The sequence below is a fragment of the Oryza brachyantha genome, chromosome 5, assembly GCF_000231095.2.
Source record: "Oryza brachyantha chromosome 5, ObraRS2, whole genome shotgun sequence".
Lineage (NCBI taxonomy): Eukaryota > Viridiplantae > Streptophyta > Magnoliopsida > Poales > Poaceae > Oryza > Oryza brachyantha.
The window spans coordinates 1896847-1915505 of NC_023167.2; the positions used below are offsets into that span (position 1 = coordinate 1896847).

The 18659-nt window shown below is 38.4% G+C and overlaps 1 protein-coding gene across 1 annotated transcript; it reads right to left on the reverse strand.

The window, feature by feature from the left end:
- Positions 1-17424: 17424 nt before the first annotated feature.
- On the reverse strand, positions 17425-17975 carry LOC102712081. The gene has a single exon (XM_040524626.1). The coding sequence runs from the start codon at positions 17929-17931 to the stop codon at positions 17626-17628; it is 306 nt and encodes a 101-aa protein (XP_040380560.1). The 5' UTR covers positions 17932-17975; the 3' UTR covers positions 17425-17625.
- Between the last annotated feature and the right edge of the window lie 684 nt (positions 17976-18659).

Consider the following 18659-nt stretch of genomic DNA (forward strand, 5'->3'; position numbering starts at 1 on the left):
TTATAAGTAATTATTCGTGCAGTTTATAGGAAAAAAACGCCAGACAACCTATATATATATATATACCTACGTCGGTTGTATGCATGGAAGACCCAACATAAAAAGGCAGTGTACCTGCTTGGGTTGGTGCATGGTAGAGAAAAACTGGCATAGATGGATACTCTATCTATCCATCTATGCCGTGCACGTATATAAGTGACGGACATTGAGGTAAATAGCGAGCCGAGCCAAGTCGACACAGAAACAAATCAAGTTCGTACAAACACACCATATCTCTACCCTATATCTTTCTCACGCGTGCGGGTAGCCTAGGCTTCCTACCTTGTGTCTCATGTTTTACGTGGCAGCGACAAGTCTGCCATGCTTAACCTAGCTAATTTTTTTCTTCAATTTTTTAATAAATCTTTTAAATAGGACGGAAACTTAACCTAGCTAACTCAGAAATCTTTTTTTTTTGAGTAGTACGTCTGTACATCATGATAGTGTTAGGTATCCTAATAGCATCCCCAACAACTCATCTATCTCATCTTCCATCTTAGAAATAGAGAATGAAGAGTAAAATTTGAGCTGTAGCAGAACATCTATCCCATCATCTATTTTTTGATGTCATCCATATTAGAAGAGAGAGACTCTATATTTAGATGTTCTCTCTCTAATCCTCTAAATAGATATGGAGGATGCCATATATAGATGATCTGCTGGAGTATAAAGGGATATGAAAGATGAAAGTGTTTTAGATGATCATCTAAATGAAGATATGAGTGACCAAATTTAGATGAGCTGTTGGGGATGCTCTAAGAGGAGCAAATTCAGTAGTATAGCCAAATGCTTGCTTCAAATCATCTATAGTCAATCTAATAGCCCATTTACCTACAAAATATATACTATCTTATTTCACCTGTCATACATACATTGTGTCTTGAAGTCCATACGGCAGCTAATTACAAATCTGTAGCTCACTGTTTTTCTCTCTTCTCTCTTGCCTCCTTAAAATATATATTTATAGTTGGCTTATAGTTTTCTATTGTACCTGCTCGAAGGCTGAGTTGTTTGGAATCATATCGGTCTAGACTATAGACCAATGTAATCACATGAAACAAGATAAATTATTAATGCATGATTAATTACATGTTAATTATTTTAAATCTGCAAAAAAGGTTTATTTGGTTTTTAAAATAACTTTCCTGTATATAACTTTTTTAAAAAGTAACTAATCATACTTAATTTTTATCCTGTTCTACGTGACTAAATTGGTTCAGCTCAGTTTGATCCCAAAGCACTCGCCATGTGACTTTACTACGCCGGTTGTCCTAAACTTTGCATCTCGAGTTCTCGACAGTGTTTGAGCATTCGAGCACATAATTGAACAGTAACACTACTCCAGTAATTAATTAATTTACTTGCAAAATGCTCAGATCAGAGCATCCAAAGATTTTGTCAAGTCTAAGGCAGCAGCAACTGGAAGTGTCAAAACAAGGCCGGTCGAACCGAAGGGAGACAGGTAGACGACATGCCTTCCAGTGCCGATGATTGCGTGCAACTTCTACCTGGCTTGGCTTGACACTAAAGGGTGAGTATAGTTCGCGAAATGTAACCTTTTGGTGTTACGTCAGACGTTTGTCCGGATATCGTAGGGGTTTCGGACACGAATGAAAAAAATGAATTCCATAGCTTGCCTACGAACCATGAGACGAATCTCGATCTTGAGCCTAATTAATCTGTTATTAGTACATGTGGTCTACTGTAGCACTTATGCCTAATTGTGGACTAATTAGGATCAAAAGATTTGTCTCATGATTTTTCCTCTAACTGGACAATTAGTTTTTTATCTATAATTAATGCTATATTTATATGTCTAAAGATTTAATGTGATGTTTTTGAAAAAAAAATAGAACTAAATAGACCCTAAAATTAGACTAATCTAAATTTGGTCATTTCCATAGTGTTTCGACCATACTTCGTTCCAAAGGATATACATAACTATCAAAATTTGGTTTATCTTGTTTTGGCCTTAAATCAAATATAACTTCACCTTACCGAATACTACTCCCTCCGTTTTAAAGAACAATTTTCTAGCTATGGATTACCTATCGAGATTTATAGAAAGAATCGATTCTCTTTGTGTGAAGGATGTATTGACAATGAAAATTATTGACATATACATATTTTAGCTAGGATAATTTTGGTCTTAAACCAAATTAAACCAGCCCTTCATGTCGATCGGGAACTAAAGAGGCAAGTAAATGTGCTTGCTTCAAATTGATGGCTCAATTCCTTGCTTTCCGGCCCAACGGTATACATGGGCCGCACGTTCACTTCCCCTCTATTTTGAGGCCAAATCACAAATGAGGTACGGCTGCTTTGATTTTTTATTTGATACGTTTCACTTTTTAATTTATGTTTAATTACTCGTGCTATAATTTATTTTATTTATATGACCTCCATATGGCATTCGTATCCTTACTTTTCACCTTATTTTTCCTTACATTAAAACTCTTATCCTTAGCATATCAATAAAGAATTAATACCCTTATTCCTTGCTTTTAAACACTACATTATCAATCATTTAACACTCTTCCTTATCCTCAAGACAGTGGCGGAGACAGAGCCAGAAACACTATAATTCCTTTTGTTGGGGCGGGGATATAATAACTATAACGTAAGTTTATCAAAATTAACAAAAAAAATTATTTATATATTTAGCTATACTGTTCCTTTAGAATTTTTATTTATATATTTTCTTTATTAAAAATTAAAAAATATTTTTTTAAAAAAATACGAAACTAGACCCTAACCCCCGCTGGACTTTAGTAACGATATATCCAACGCGACAAACGTCCATCGGTGGCCGTTAGATGAGTGACTATCGGTGCTTTATACCCATAAAGTAAAAAAGACTATATATATACCATAAATGGGCCGGCCCATGAACAATATATAGAACAAATGGGCTATCTTCATCGTGGGCTGCTAGCATGCACGCGCTAATTAGACTATCCGGATAAAACACTCCTCTCTCAATGCATAGTTTATTGTTTACTAGGTTACATGTAAGACACAAGATGTCTAGATAATAGTGCATAGAAGGTTTCATCTTCATGAAACTCATTTCATCTCTTCATTGATACTTTGTCATATCATTAAAAATGTTTACATGACACCCTATTTATTGCCTATGAAACTTCTATTGAGATTAGTCTTAGTACACGCTAAGTGAAGGGTTGGTGTGTTCTTTTTTTTTTTGAAAGGACGGTTGGTGTGTTCGAAAGGCAGGGCAAGAAGGATAACTAAGCAGTAATGTTTGTATATATGGAAAAACCAATTGTTCTCGCCGAACTAGTAGTAACGGTAAGGGAAAGGATGAGAGTTTCACGTATGTAACCTACTCCAATTTGGTGACAAATACCAATCTTACGGTGGTGATCAAACTTTCATTTGCTAGCTACCTAGAGATTATTATAGTGGCCAAGAAACTGTAATCTCTAGCAACAACTAATTAACAAAAAAGTTGGAAAGAAACTAACATATGCATGGAACTTACCAACTAAAATTCATTGTTTTCGCTGATCGAGGGAAGCCGATCGATTTAGCCTCCAAACAAGAAATAGCAGTAACCAAAAGAATGCAGAGCACAATGATCGCAACAAGATCCATATACAAAAGAAATCTACAGAATCCCATATATTTCATACGGTAGAATCATCACGCACGCGGTTGAGGTAGGCGAAACCGCGAAGAGAGAGTACCTGCTCTGCTCACTGACCACCATGAAGTCCTTCCTGCCGCCCATCGCCGTCGCCGGACACCACATCCGGCGGCGCCGCCGCCTTCTTCTTCTCTCCTCCGTCCATCGATCAGGCCACCGGCCAGTCGATCGATCTATGTGTAGATGGGAGTTGGGGACGACGATCGATGGTCGATCCAATTGAAGGAAGCTTTTCGGTTTTCAGTTTACCGACCGGTACGTACGTGATGATGGAGTCCCGGACGGAAAGAAAAGATGGATGCAGTAGAAGACGAGGTTAATTTGTGGTTTCCTTTTGAGCTTTGCACAAAATGGTCGAACATGTTCATCGCTGCATCATTCTAACTGATTTTATGTTCCAAAGTTTCGTTTTGTGGCACTACTACGTTACATGACACGATAGGATAGCTAGGTCCGGAGGTGGCGGTTTATGTCAAACCGGCATCTATTGACCATTTTCAGTCTCCACGGGCCCAATATATACATATAATCAGCACCAATAGTAATAGTGTCAACCTTTAAAAAAAACGGCCCCTATATTTTCGTAGGGACTATTTATTTAAAAAATCCATATATCACCTATATATAATATACTATAGGTATGTGCCGATACTTTAAAAAACTGACATCTACGTAGAAACCAAACCAATCTTGTTGGAATATTTTCCTCACCCCCATCCACCAATCATTCCTTATCCATTCACCCTTACTATTATATCTCTCGGTTTTATCTTATCCCAAGTCCTAACAGAGCGTCCTCCTCTCTCTTCTCGCCCCTCACCTCCTCCTCTTACTCCTCCCACTACCCTAGCATCCCCTTGGCAAATCTCTTAGTAGGTGGTGGGTGGCATTCCCTCGACGGTACATGGAAACAGGCGACACAGCTTGTGACATCACCCAAGCACCCAACCTTTCCACACAGTCACGCAGCTTGTAATTATATACAACCTACAGCTCATAATAACTTTATTTTTCATTTTTCCGTGTCCAACGTTTGACTATTCGCCTTATTTAACAAATTTATACAAAAACTTAAAAAAATTAGTCACGCATAAAGTACTATTCATGTTTTATCATCTAGTAATAATAAAAATATTAATCACAAAATTTTTTAAATAAAACGAAGAGTTAAAATATTGTATAAAAACTGAAAAATATAGGTATTATGGGACGGAGCTAGCATGTGGAGAGGAGGACACTGATCGATGCTAGATTGTGAATACTGTCTGTCTCGATCATGCATGCTGTCATGTCAACCAACAAAGCAGATTGTTCTTGATTCTCATCTCTCAAGACATCAACGGTTGCAGGTTATCTTGGGCTCCTCTATTGATTGCAACCTCGATTTTGGAATTTGGATGGAATTACAGGTTTAGTTTAGTTTACCCCCAACAGCATTAATCGAGTAGATAAATTCAGGAAAGAAGTCTTGTCCAAATTCTGAAAAAAATGGACAGTAATATGCATGGAAATGGAGGCTTATGCCGGTCTAATTAAGCTATCATCTGAAGAAGATGCATGGGAGTTTCTACCTAACAAAACTAAAAAGATAAGAGCCTTTTTCACGAACCTTGGAGACTTTAGGTTAATTATGTGTTGGAAGCAATAAAATAGGTAAACTTATAATCATTCATTAAGCTTAAGTAACTTTCCAACTATCTTATCCTAGTTGAAGTTCTGAATTTGAGAAGCACTGATTAATCTGAAGGTCTGGATAACCTTCAGATATATGTTCCTAAAAACTTGGAAGTATTTCATTTCATCTGCAAGTTCATAATAAAAATTTTGCAAACAATGGCCAACTCAATACATGATGAAAGGTAATAATTAATTTAAGTCAACACATGCAGTCACACACATATATAGTCAAATCAATTTAACAATAAGGACCGAGCAGTGCTCGGGTGTGTGTTCGTGTGCGTCCTGTAACCTTCAAAAAAAATCAATTTAACAATGAACACGAAGTAGCCAAATTATTTAGTTGATAATTAATCACCACATACTAATTAAACAGGATAAATTAATACATGCACCACTGCCATATATATATGAAGTTCATCATCACCTCTACCTTGATCGATCACATCATGTCTACATATATGACATAAGCTGAGATGAAACTAAGCTCTTTATTTGCACTGGCGGTGTGGTCGATATATCGACCGATCAGACGAGGTGGCGGCCATCACGGCCGGTCGTCGTCGCCGGCGCCGGAGGGCCGGCCGCCGGCGATTGCCGGAAGGACTTGCCCTGGCTGAACCACCTTGCCTTGGTCATCTGGATGAACCTGTCAGCCTTCTTGTTGATGTCCTCCTTGATGGTGTGCATCCTCCCGAGCGCACCATGGCCGCCATGGTGGAAAGAGTGCTTCGTCGGCGCCAGGTTGTGGAACACCTTCTGCACCGCCACATCGCCGGCGGCGGCGCCGGCGCCGCCGGCCGGAGCAGCTGGTCCTCCTCCTCCTCCTCCTATCTTGCTCATGCTCTTCTGGCTCTGCTGCCACCAAGGCATCTTGCTCCTAGCTAGCTAGCTGCTAGCTGTTCTTGCACTTGCACTAATTAAAATGGTGTGTTTGCTAGATTTGCTGGAGATTTCTGCCTCTTTGTTAATTTTTTTTTGGTGTTGGGTTGCTTGCTTGGATTGAATTGGATCTGCAGCAAAGAAATGGCGTCCTTTTTATAGACAACAAAATATATTCGATATTCTTTTGCAATAATACTCCTAAATATGTGTGAAATGTCTAACTTTATCACTGATTTAGATGTTCTCCTCGAATATAGCGCCTAACCAGGGTGTCCGTCGATTAAGCATAAAGATGGTCAACAAGCTCTCATAAGTGTATCCACCCTCGTCTTTTCGCTTATGTTTATACTTATAAGCTAAAATTCAAGTTTTTAATCTTAAATTTAGAGTTGATTTTAAGATTTTTTTTATTGTGACTTATTTTTCAGCATTAACTTTTAGATCGCCAAGAACACGTATATAAAAGTTTACTTCCAAATTTTTTAAATATGTCATTTGGCTTTTTCTTCGAATAACCAAATAATCACCCCCCTGTTTTGTGGTGCCAGTGAAAGAAAGACGGATTAATGACCAATGACATGTCCAAATAAATAATGACTTACACCTAGGGGTGGGAATGAGCTCAAGTTTTTCTATATAAAGTTTATGTGTTGTGGTTCAAAATGGGCTGGGCTAAAATTTTATAGGTTTTTAAGCTAAAAATATTTAAGAGTTTAAGTAGGGTTGTGAAATTGTAAAAGGAAGAAAGGGCCTTGGTCTATTATCACCCCTACTTACACTCCCTTGTTGCAGATCTTTTATATATGTGAATGCCATTTTTAAGTTTTTACATGAGCCTGAAAAACCATGCATGAAGATAATACTCCTCCTTTGGATCGAGTTGCCGTAGCTTGGAATCAAAATCACCCCATTTGATTAACATAATATTTCATTAAGATACATGCCATTTCAATTCTCCATCAATGTAGCGGAGGCATGTACCCACGCATCGTCGTCTCACATTCTAAGATGTAGCGATTATGGCGGATCATCGGAGGCCACATTCAAGATGCCTAGGGCCACTCACGAGGGTGTGAATGGATCGGCCCGTAAATCTGTTTGTAGACAAATTAAATGGATAACCCATCACTAATTAAGTACATGTAACTTGGTATTAGGCTATTCCTAACTTAATGATTAGGATGGTGTCCATAACATTAAATAAGTTATCACCTAGAATGAAAATGATGCGGCAAGTGAATAAATGAGGAAAGACAATAAAACCATGTCTTGCATGAGACACGGTTTCGACGCAACATCCAAGATATCATGTGAGACAAGTACCATTAAATTGAAGTATGAAATAGTTGTGTTTGTATTGGAGAGCAGTGTCTAGTACTAGTTTCTTGATGATGGGGAGTTTATAGAAACTATATCTAGTGTTATGAGTTAGGAATGACATTAGGGGTTGGAGATGCGAAGAGGCCCAACTAGCTAGGCCTGGATAACGAGCTGGCTCGGCTCGGCTCGGCTCGGCTCATTAAAAGCTCGAGCCAGCTCGTTTAGCCCGTGAGCAATCATAGCACATGCAAGTGAGGGGGACAGTGGGGGGCATCGTCGGGGAGGAGGACATCAGGGAGAGGGACGACGGGCGGCGTTGGGGAGGGAAGGCGACGGGGGCGGTGGTGGTGGGGCTCGGAGGCAACGGCTGAAGCGCCGGTGAGAGGGACGATGGGGGGCAACGTCGGGGAGTGGGACGTCGGGGAAGGGGACGACAGGCGGCGGCGATGAGGGGGCCGACAGGGGCGGCGGCGGTGGTGCTCGGCGGCAACGGCGTCAGCGTCGGTGAAGAGGACTACGGGGGGCGGCGTCGGGGAGGGGACGACTTTGGCGGCGCCGATGAGGAGGGCGACGGGGGGTGGCGATGATGAGAAGGACGACGGGAGACGTCACCGGGGAGGGGGACGACGACGACGACGCTGATGAGGAGGACGACGGGGGCGGCGATGGTGAGGCAACGACGGTGGGGAGGGGGCGATGGGGGCGGTAGCGTGGAGGGTCACGAGTGCGATGGGGCGGCGGCGTGGAGTGAGTCATGGGGGTGGGGTGGCAGCTGATTAGGTTTTCTTGATGGGCTATTTGGGCCACTGGGCCTTTTTCCTGGGGACATTTTTTTGAGCTCGTTTGGCTTGTGAGCTGCTCGCGAGTCAGCTCGAGTTGGCTCAATAGCGCTACCGAGCTAAAATGTTGGCTCGGCTCGGCTCGTTATACTAACGAGCTGAATCGAGTCAAGCCGAGCCGGTCACGAGCCGAGCGAGCTACTGAACTTCGAGTTTTTCGTCCAGGCCTAGGCCCAACCTTGGTTAGGGCAAGAGAAGGCCAAAAGGAAGGGGTCTGAAGAAACCCTCAAACATCAAAAGTTTAAGCACATATCGGCTGAAAAATTGTAGGGTCAAGCCAAGCCAGCATGGGCCTGACACAAGTTGGGCCGTGCCGTGTCTAGCCGGGGCCTAACCCTGTGCCATGGGCCGGGCTGCCGGGCCCTGGGCCGTTTGGCCAAGTATACACGCAGGAATCCATACCACATGACGATGGCCGTCGCTCTCGCCGTCGACCGGCCGGAATCACACGTGATGTACGCATGATTCCCATGGAATCAAATTAAGTTTGCTTGTACATGTTGCTCGCATCACTCCACGTCTATAGCTAATTTCGATCGCCTGCATTAATAGGGGTATCGTTCTTATTCTTTCGATCAGCTGTTCAGAATGCAGCATCGATTATGGTCAGTCTTAGCGAGCTTAATAATTCTTCAGACGTCAACTCATGCAAATGAGAAATCAATTAAGCATCGCATCAGGTCCCTTCTACACCAGCTGGGCCAACTAATATAGGGTTCAGGCCAGTACTTAGGCTGTGTTCATTTCTGTTCATTTTATAGAACGTTATCTAATTTTGTGACAGCTATCTAATGTACGTATAAAAATCAAATTAATTATTATAAGATCAAAAATATATCCATAAGGATAAGATGAGAAGCTTTTATATAAAAATTTGTATTAAAAATATACCGTTTAATGTTTAAGAAACATGCGCGTAAAAGTCGAGGACAAGCTGGCAAAATAAAGCAGCCTCGTCGCTTCTTGGTCTCCAAAAGCTTGCAGATAGCTAAGGCCGTAGTGAACGACTTCAGATCCGATATGATCACCTGTATGACAGAATTAGTCTGGAGAGAATAATCGTCAGGTAACAATGACTTGAACAGGTTATGTCTATCTACTTTGGTCATACAAGGTTGTTCAGATTCAATCCGGAGGTCTACAGTAACCAAAATTTGGATCATATTTTGTCATTGGATTAAAACAGACATGCCAGATCAGCTGATTATTACAGTGTTTGCTACAGTACCCCCGAAATCGTTGTGATCGAAGTATTTTGACACTGTTTATGTCTTTTTTTCACGGTACACCTCACATAAACAGTAATGTCTGCGTTACTGCAGTTCAGATTAATTTCATAAAAAATGCTGCCAGTTGTAAAACAGGCAGGATTGCAATCGGCGAATGAAACCTATTAACCAGACCAGCTCACACGCACTATTTAGTAGCATGAAAAATTCATAATTCCATCTAATTAGCCTTCATCGCTATTCAGTTTCTGAATTATTGTATATGATATGATAGGTGAATCAGAATATCAAATAAATAATTATTCACAAGCAGTCACAAGTAGTAATTAACATGTGTGCAGCACACAACATATCTACCTGACGTGCCGCATGGAAAAGAACTCAATTCGTTGCAGCCGCACTGTAAAAGCTGCTTTAATTAATTCCATTCTATATTCACAGATGATTTCTGATGAAAATTAATTAAGTGGGTGGTTTCTTTACCACATGTTCTTCATTTTAAATAATTACTTTGCAAATCGTAAACGTCAAGTCGATATATATACATATGCTGGCTAGCAGCTGGTCACTGCGGTATATATTCATGGAATCTCTCCTGCCAAATTAGTTTGGTAATGAAGCCCTAATAATTGACACGATTAGGCATCCATGACTGCGACTACAAGGGCTTATATATGATCATCTCGGGAACATATTACCACTAATAACACCTGGCAATTAATTCGACACGGCAAGCAAATTTGGGAGGAACAAAATATTTCTCTACAGTAATTATGATTTGAAAATATTTAGATACTTGAGAGGAACAAAATGTACCACATGCATTTAGTTAATACTGAAAAGAAATAGGCAAGCTAGGTATGTAGCTTTGGAGTTCGATGTGTGTATCAAAGCCGATGTGTTTATGTCTATTGAAATATTTGTGTAGAATGGTCTAAATTACAATAATGACAAATTTATTCGGTCCAAAGTAAAAGTATGGTCTAAAGTAAAATTTAGATAATAAATGTGGCACATAGTACTATTCACTCTTTTTTTTCTTATAATTATTTAAATTAAGTTGGGTCATAAAGCTAGGAGTTGCTGATCTCATATTGGAGAGCTCACAGTACGAGGATCAATGCTGCCAGAGACGATGGCAATGACGATGACAGCCACAATTAATCGAAATCAAAACTGAAACCACATGTTTGGGATCGGAAAGCTCTACACAATCTATCTATGTACTGTTCAAGCTACGCTGATCGATGTCAATTTGCTCAACATTTTAATTGCTCAGAGAAACAAATTTGGTATAAATTAAGGCACACCTGTAAGTTATTTCAGACGACGCATCAGGTGCTTTCCACGCGTACGGCTGCAAGGATTAATGAAAGATTATTGGCTGCTTAATTGATTTATTTGAGCCTTCTCGATCAATCTCGCATTGCATGCAAATGGAATTGGTCCGTCCATAGAACCCTAGCCAGCCAGCTAGCTGCAATATTTATTGATAACAGCTGTCTTGAACTGTCTGGAAAAAAATTATCAGGTGCCAAGCTCTAGATGAAGTAAGCCTATTTATCTTTAACCAGTTACATATAGATCCTGATAAATCTAGACAAATATATAAACTGGTAAAGCTATAAGATGTTACTATATGAAATGGAACAAGTATTTGTTAATTACGGACGTGGAATTTTAGCAATAGGATTATTTCATAAGTGATGTTTTTCACCTAGGAATTCGTTTTTATATATTCTTGACTTCTAGATTGATATAGGCAAGATGTTGCAAGTTGTAAAAAAAAGTATTTTTTTAAATATAACTAAAACATTTTCGTTAAAATATTATTATATATATGAAACATAAATGCCATTCATTAACCATTATATTACATCTTTTTCAAAAATATGTTGAACAATACTATGCATGTACATTCTTGGGAAGTAACAGGCACTAACAGTACCAACAAAAAACACTAGGACATCCCTGTTGTGTCAGTTCTCTAATACCCATCAAAAACCACTAGGACATTCGTGTCAGTTCTTTAATACCCATCAAAAAACACTAGGACATCCGTGTCAGTTCTCTAGTACCCGTCATGGATAGAACGAAGCAAGGTCCTGTACGCCTAAAACAAATACCTGGCACAAATAACCCCTTATTTTTGTTGGGTATAAAAAAAATTACGGACATCCCTATTTTTTTTAGGGTACGGACATTCCTATTGGTGCAAGGTGAATATAGTATTAATATAGCATTGGTCACCGTGGACAGCGTACCAGTGACACGTTGATGTTTTTTTTTTTTGACTGTGATCCTAATTTTTGTAGACAGATATGCAACCTGCTATCGTATACTTGAAAGATATAATCTAAAAAGTGATAGCGTCGCGGAACATTTCATCCATCACCAGAGTGCCAATAAAAGTATGCCATTATAAATTCGTCGATTTTGAAAATATGTTATTACTATTCGACTAATTGTAAGAATGTCATTATAATTTTAGAACTATTTCAGATATATTATTTTTGGATCAAATTGTCCTTTGCACTTCTAAGGACGCGGTGAACAACAGAGAGGCAATATAGTCCAATTTTTTTATAATGACACCCTTACAATTAGTCGAATAATTTTGAAATTATAATGACACCCTTACAATTAATCGAATAATAATGACATATTTCAAAACTAGCAAATCTATAATGCATAAATCTAATTAACAAAAAAAAGTGTGAACAACACGTTGGTATCGGAGGAACAACCATGGATGGAAGCTAGGGCAAAATGCTACCCCCAACAAGAGACAACAAGAAACCCGGTTCCTCGGCGGTGCAATCGACTTTAAATTAAGTTGATAAATTCTGAGTTTGTTATATAGAGGAGAGCGACATATTGTGTTACAAAATAATTATTCATGGTTCTTTTTAAATAAGTGTCTTCTGTCTAGAAGATTTAGCAGCACGAGGAGAGGGAGATACAAGGAAACAGAACGGGGAGAGGGAGATGCAGCGCTAAACACATGTTGCATCTAGTTAAAAATATTTCACATATGTATACTTTACAACACATGCTCCCGTCTCACTCCGGGGCTAATTTTATATCATATATTTCCCCGTATTTATGCATGCATACATCCGTTATATATTATAAGTAGAGTGCAAATTAATTAAGGTCACATCATTTAGGTACGTATTACTAATTAAATTGAGAGTAGCTAATTAATTCAGCCCGAGGAACATCCTCTTCCTGTCGCTGATGAATTTTTCAGACCTCTTGTTGATGTCCTCCACCGACACGATGCCCCTGTTCCCGCCGCCGTGCTTCTTGCCACCGGCGCCGCCACCGTCGGCCGGTGGAGCCACCGGAAGGTTGCTGCCGCCTTTGCCGGCGCCGCCGTACGGCCCCCTGGGCTTCGTCAGGATGTTGTAGACGAGGTCGAGCTTGTCCACCTTCTGGACCCTCACCTCTATGTCGGAGGGAGCCGGAGCGCCGGCGGCGGCCATGGCGGAGTGGCGAAACATCTTCGTCGCCGTCGCCGTCGTCGCCGTGAGTTTTGTGCTGGAATTGGCTACCGGCTGGGAGACCAGCTGATGGATGTCTCTTGTCTCTGAGAAGCTTGCTCTATCGATCTCTGATGGCAATGGCTGGTGATCTACCGGATGGCTCCATTTATAGCGTGTCTAGCTAGCTATTGTTGGGAGTTGTTCTTTTGCCTATTTTTTTGGGGCTGGATTCTCATGAACTGTCCATCACTGGGAGAGCATGCAAGTAGCCCTATTCTTTTCTAATAAGATTTTCATGTTTTTATTTTAGATTATTCAATGATTTTGTGTAGCTATTTGAGTGTATAAATTAACGGCTGAGTTAACTATTACTCCCTTCATATTTTGTATATGACACCATTGACTTTTGAATCTACGTTTGACTGTTCGTCTTTTTTAAAATTTATAACTAAATATGCAAAATTATAAAACATACTTAAAGTTCCTATAATAATAAATCATATTATAATAAAATAATTAATAATTATATAATTTTTTTAATAAGACGAGAGGTCAAATGTGAACCTAAAAGTCAACGGCGTCATATAAAAAAATATGAAGAGAGTATAAAGAAAAAAAAAGTTGATTTATAGATATCATAAGAGAAACTTTTATATAACTTTTTGTATGAAACGCACAATTTTTGTACAATCATGGCCAGGAAATATGTCTACAATAATCTATAATCCATCACGGAAAAAAATAACAGGGTTGTGTTCTCATTAATTTGTTATCTCGAATTTTTGGTATAGTAGTATATGCTATTGGAATTAAGTGTGTGTGATGGTAAGTGGTGATTATTTAATGCGTGGGAATCTAAGTGGAGCCTTCAAAATATCAAGTATCAACATCCATCACCAGAGTGCCAACAAAAAATAAAGAAAAAGAAGAGAAAACAACACATGGGTATAGGAGGAAGAACAATGGAAGGTAGGGCAAAATGCTACCCCAATAAGAGACAACAAACAACCCGGTTCCTCGGCTGTCCAATTGATTTCAAATTAAGTTGATAAATTCTAAGTTTATTATATAGAGCGATATATTGTGTTATAAAATAGTTATTCATGCTTCTTTTTAAATAAATGCCTCTATATAATATTATGAAAGAATTTGGACACATATATACCGAACTTTTGATATATTTCTTTTTAAAAAAGCTTCGAGTCAAAAGTAGTTGACCTTTCAACACAGAAATTAAGACTTCCAAATTAAAGTTTTGAACTTTCAAATATTACAAAAGCTGGAGTTTTATTTAAAAAGATAAGAATCCCAACATGAGAATTTTCAAATTCCAACGTGAAGACTTGAATTTCGCTATTGAAGCGTGCTAGGATGGTTATTCTATACATATACATGATAATGGATTCCAATCATTTGCCAAAAATGATAATATAAGTTGTACGTAACTCTAGTGTATAAGGATAGACTACGTCGCATAACAAATGATAATATGGAGTTAACACAAAAAAAGGGTAAGCCTTATTAGTAAAACAATTACTTCCTCTGTTTCATATCATAAATCATTTTAAGTTTGTTCTAAGTCAAACATTTTTAAGTTTAACTAAGTTTCTCAAAGATTTATCAACATTTGTAACCCAAGATAAATATACTTTAAAATATATTCAATAGTGGATTTAATCAAACTAATTTATTCAGAAGATATTAAACATTTTTCTATAAATTTTATTAAACTTAAAAATGGTTTGACACGTGACAAATCTAAAATGATTTGTAATTTGAAACGGATAAAGTAAAACATATATTAAACAAACACTAGGAGAAAAAATAGGCAATAATCACTGCCGCTCACTACTACCGGTTCGGTTAAAGCCGACCATTATTGAGTGGCACCGCTGGATATATTGGGCATTTAATTTATTTCTAACGCAATCGAAAGGAAATGTGTACCACGTTGCAATTTGCGATAACGGCCATATTCTCGTGAAGGAATGAGTCCAAAGTAGAAGTAATTCTCTAAGCTAAGGCCCTGTTTAGATCATTCAAAATGACAAAAGTTTTGTCATTTTGAAGTAATTTTTAGTAAAATGAATCTAAACACTAGGGTAAGAAAATGGTAAGTTTGCATTTGGCATTTGGCAGTCTAGAGTAGTAAATTTTATCAAAAAGTGTATAGAGATGCGGACCACCTCTTACTTTTGCCAAAAAAATAGCAACTTTTATATACCTCTAAACACTAACTTGCAAAAATACATTACCAAAACTTTTATCATTTGCCATTTCAAATGGCTCTAAACTGGGCCTAAATTAAGTTGTAAAAAAGAGGTGGTGCCGCTGGTCTAAGGTTAAGTTAGTTCTTTCAGCATCTTAATTTATATACTTTTAACTTTCGTTAAATAACAATTTTTCCAATGTACTTTGCATATCATTTTGGTAAAAAAAGAGATATTTTTATAAAGTTAAGACAAGCTACCGCTTTCCATCTTTTATTTTTCTTTCTTACTCAACCATATAATTTTACTTGAGTAAAGTGCACCATCTATCTCTAACTTTCATGCCATGTCTATGTCTCCAAACATATAGACAATAAAAATCCAAGTCTCCATATTTATTAAAGTGTGTCATTCACTCGTTCGATATAAAATCGCCACTCCCCTCAGATCCTACCATGGCACTGTGACATAGCTTCCGCCTTGTTTTTTACTCACTTCATCCCTAAATATTTAACACCGTTAATTTTTTTATACACGTTATTCGTCTTATTCAAAAAATTTACACAATTATTAATTATTTTTATATATCATTTTATTTATTGTTAAATATACTTTTATGTATATATATCTTTATATATTTATTTTTTAATAAGACGAATAATCAAACGTGTATAAAAAAATGAATGACGTCAAACAGCTAGGGACGGAGGGTAGTACTTTTTATTGGATGACAGGCCTAAACAATATTCAGCTAAATTGTGCGACGTCGGTGACAGTACCCTCAATATGAACAGCAGCTCTGAGGCAACTAACAGACGGCGTGTCCCAACACAACAAACAGTAGGTAGCATCTAGGGTGCTAGACCTGCTAACGGGTTAGATGGAAATGGATTAAATGAATTGAGTTTTAATTTAGATTGTCTTTGGTTATATGTAAATGTATTGTTACTTCAAATGGTTTGGATTGGATTGGATTGGGTTATAGAGACAAATGAATTGGTGTGGACTAGATTTGTTTAGGTGATTTTAGGTTTTAAATGGATTTGACCCGTGGAGACCAAATGGATACCTAATGGATACGAGAATAGATATATGTGGAACCCACATGTAAAAATTAATCAAAATTTGTACAAAGTTGCTCTTATACATAATAAAAATCCCACCAAATTTCAGTCAAATTTGATATTTTTTTTATAGTGTGAACGTGAATTTTAAAATTTTAGATCCAAAGTTATACATACCAAATGAATACATCCATTCTGCTAGAGTGGATTAGATTTATTTTAACCAAATGTTCTTACGAGGAGTCGAACATGACTCGAGCCACCTAACCCCCAACTTAGCTATAGACCCGTTTGCGAGCTCACTACATATGACACCATTCCCATCCAACCACATCCCTTTCCCCACCACCGGCCTTCCTAACGATGTGAATGGCAGAGAGAAATCTGCACACTAGCAATGCCTCCAGAAATGGAGAACGCAAAGAAAAAGAGATGAGAAAAGGAAGGAAAAGAAAATCAATAGTGGTGAATTTATTAAGAAATGAAAGCATTTGGGCTCTGTTCCAACCTATATTTTGCTCTTGGTTTATCAATGTACAAGAAAGCCAAAAAAAAAAAAAGCTATATCTTTCTATAAACAAAAAGAGCATAGGTAGCACCAACATGTTATCATAAATCAACAGGACAACAAAGGGGGAAACATGTTCGCATAACTAAAATGTCCAAAAGTCTAAAAGAGCAGAATCTTGTTCCAAGTGTCTACTTCCTGCTTTGGGGGCAAGCAGGTGACACACCCCATCATACCCAAGAAAAGAATTAAAAACAAATGCCCATTCAATTTGCATGATCCTAAATTAATTAAATCGACGCAACTTGATGGATTGATTTCTCCAGGTCACAACTGGATCCTCAGCAGGTGAAACACTAGCTACTACTTGTCTGAGCTTCTCTAATTGTAGCCTAGCTAGCTAACAGTTTCAGGTCATTCAGAATTTTCAGATAACTCGTTTCAGAAAAGACAAGTGCAGTAATTAATTAGTGTGAATACTATGATACATATATATACTTTGAACAACTCTGGAAGCTAGATATCATACATATATATTGATCAGCTCATCTCTCAAGGGATACTTACACATACGCATTCTAATTAATACAACATACTAATTAAGTAGACCAGATCATCCTAAATCATATATGTTTAAGATATAGCAGCATACGAAGCATTACATGATCGATCAGCTCAAGAAATTAAACTGCTGCTCGCTCATTCGTCGCCTTGATTGAACTGCCTCTTCTTGTCCTCGATGTACTTGCTGATGTACTCCTTGGTGACGGCTCCTCCGTGCGGCTGCAGCCAGCTCGCCGGCGCCGGCGTCCTCCCGGAGAAGACGGCGGCGGCGGCGCCGGCATGAGGAGTAGCCGGCGGCTTTGGCTTCGCCGTCACCGTCGCCGCCCTCCGGCTGGCGGCGTACATGGACGGCTTGGTGACAAGGTTGTAGACGGGGGCGATCTTGTCCACCTTCTGGACGTCCACCTCGCCATTGCCGGAGGAGTTCTTGGGACGAGCCATGGTGAATGTGTTTAATTTTTGTGTGTTTTTCTCTCTCTAATGTGTTCTTGATGCCGATCGAGATTGCTTCAGTGGCGAGCTCAATTTATAGAGCCTGCAATAATTCGTCCTGAAAAATCTACTTTCAGGTACTTTATGGGATTATAAATTGCTCCGTGTGCCTCTAAAAATACGCTCAACAAACTTTCTTCTATTGTATTTTAGACCATTAGCTCTAAACTATCTTTTATATTTATTTCTTAAAATATTTAAGGGTAAGTTATATTGTATTTTCCTTCTGGTTGATTATACTTCCTCCGTTGCATATTATAAAACTTGTTAAGTTTGTTAAGATTCATCTATATATCAATGTATATGTTTTGTATATGTGCTTAGCTTCATTATTACATATGTAAATCTAGACAAGACAAAAAGTCTTATAGTCTAAGACATAGGAAATACTTAATTTGTTTCACTTTTCTGTACGGAGTTTAGCATATAGCTTCGTTGTACACCATTGTATACCAAAATAAGTTTCACTTAATACTAGGTTAGGTCAGAAATCTTGTATAACATTGATAGAACTCATGCAACTTATTAAATTAATTTAGAATAAGTTTTATTCAGATTTTATGAACTTCCATTAAATTCCCATAGGTTAGTTTAATTTCTCTAATAGAGTAGATAATACCCCAACAATAATACGGTGCTACTGTACCTATCAATATCTGTCACTGGTCAGCACAGTG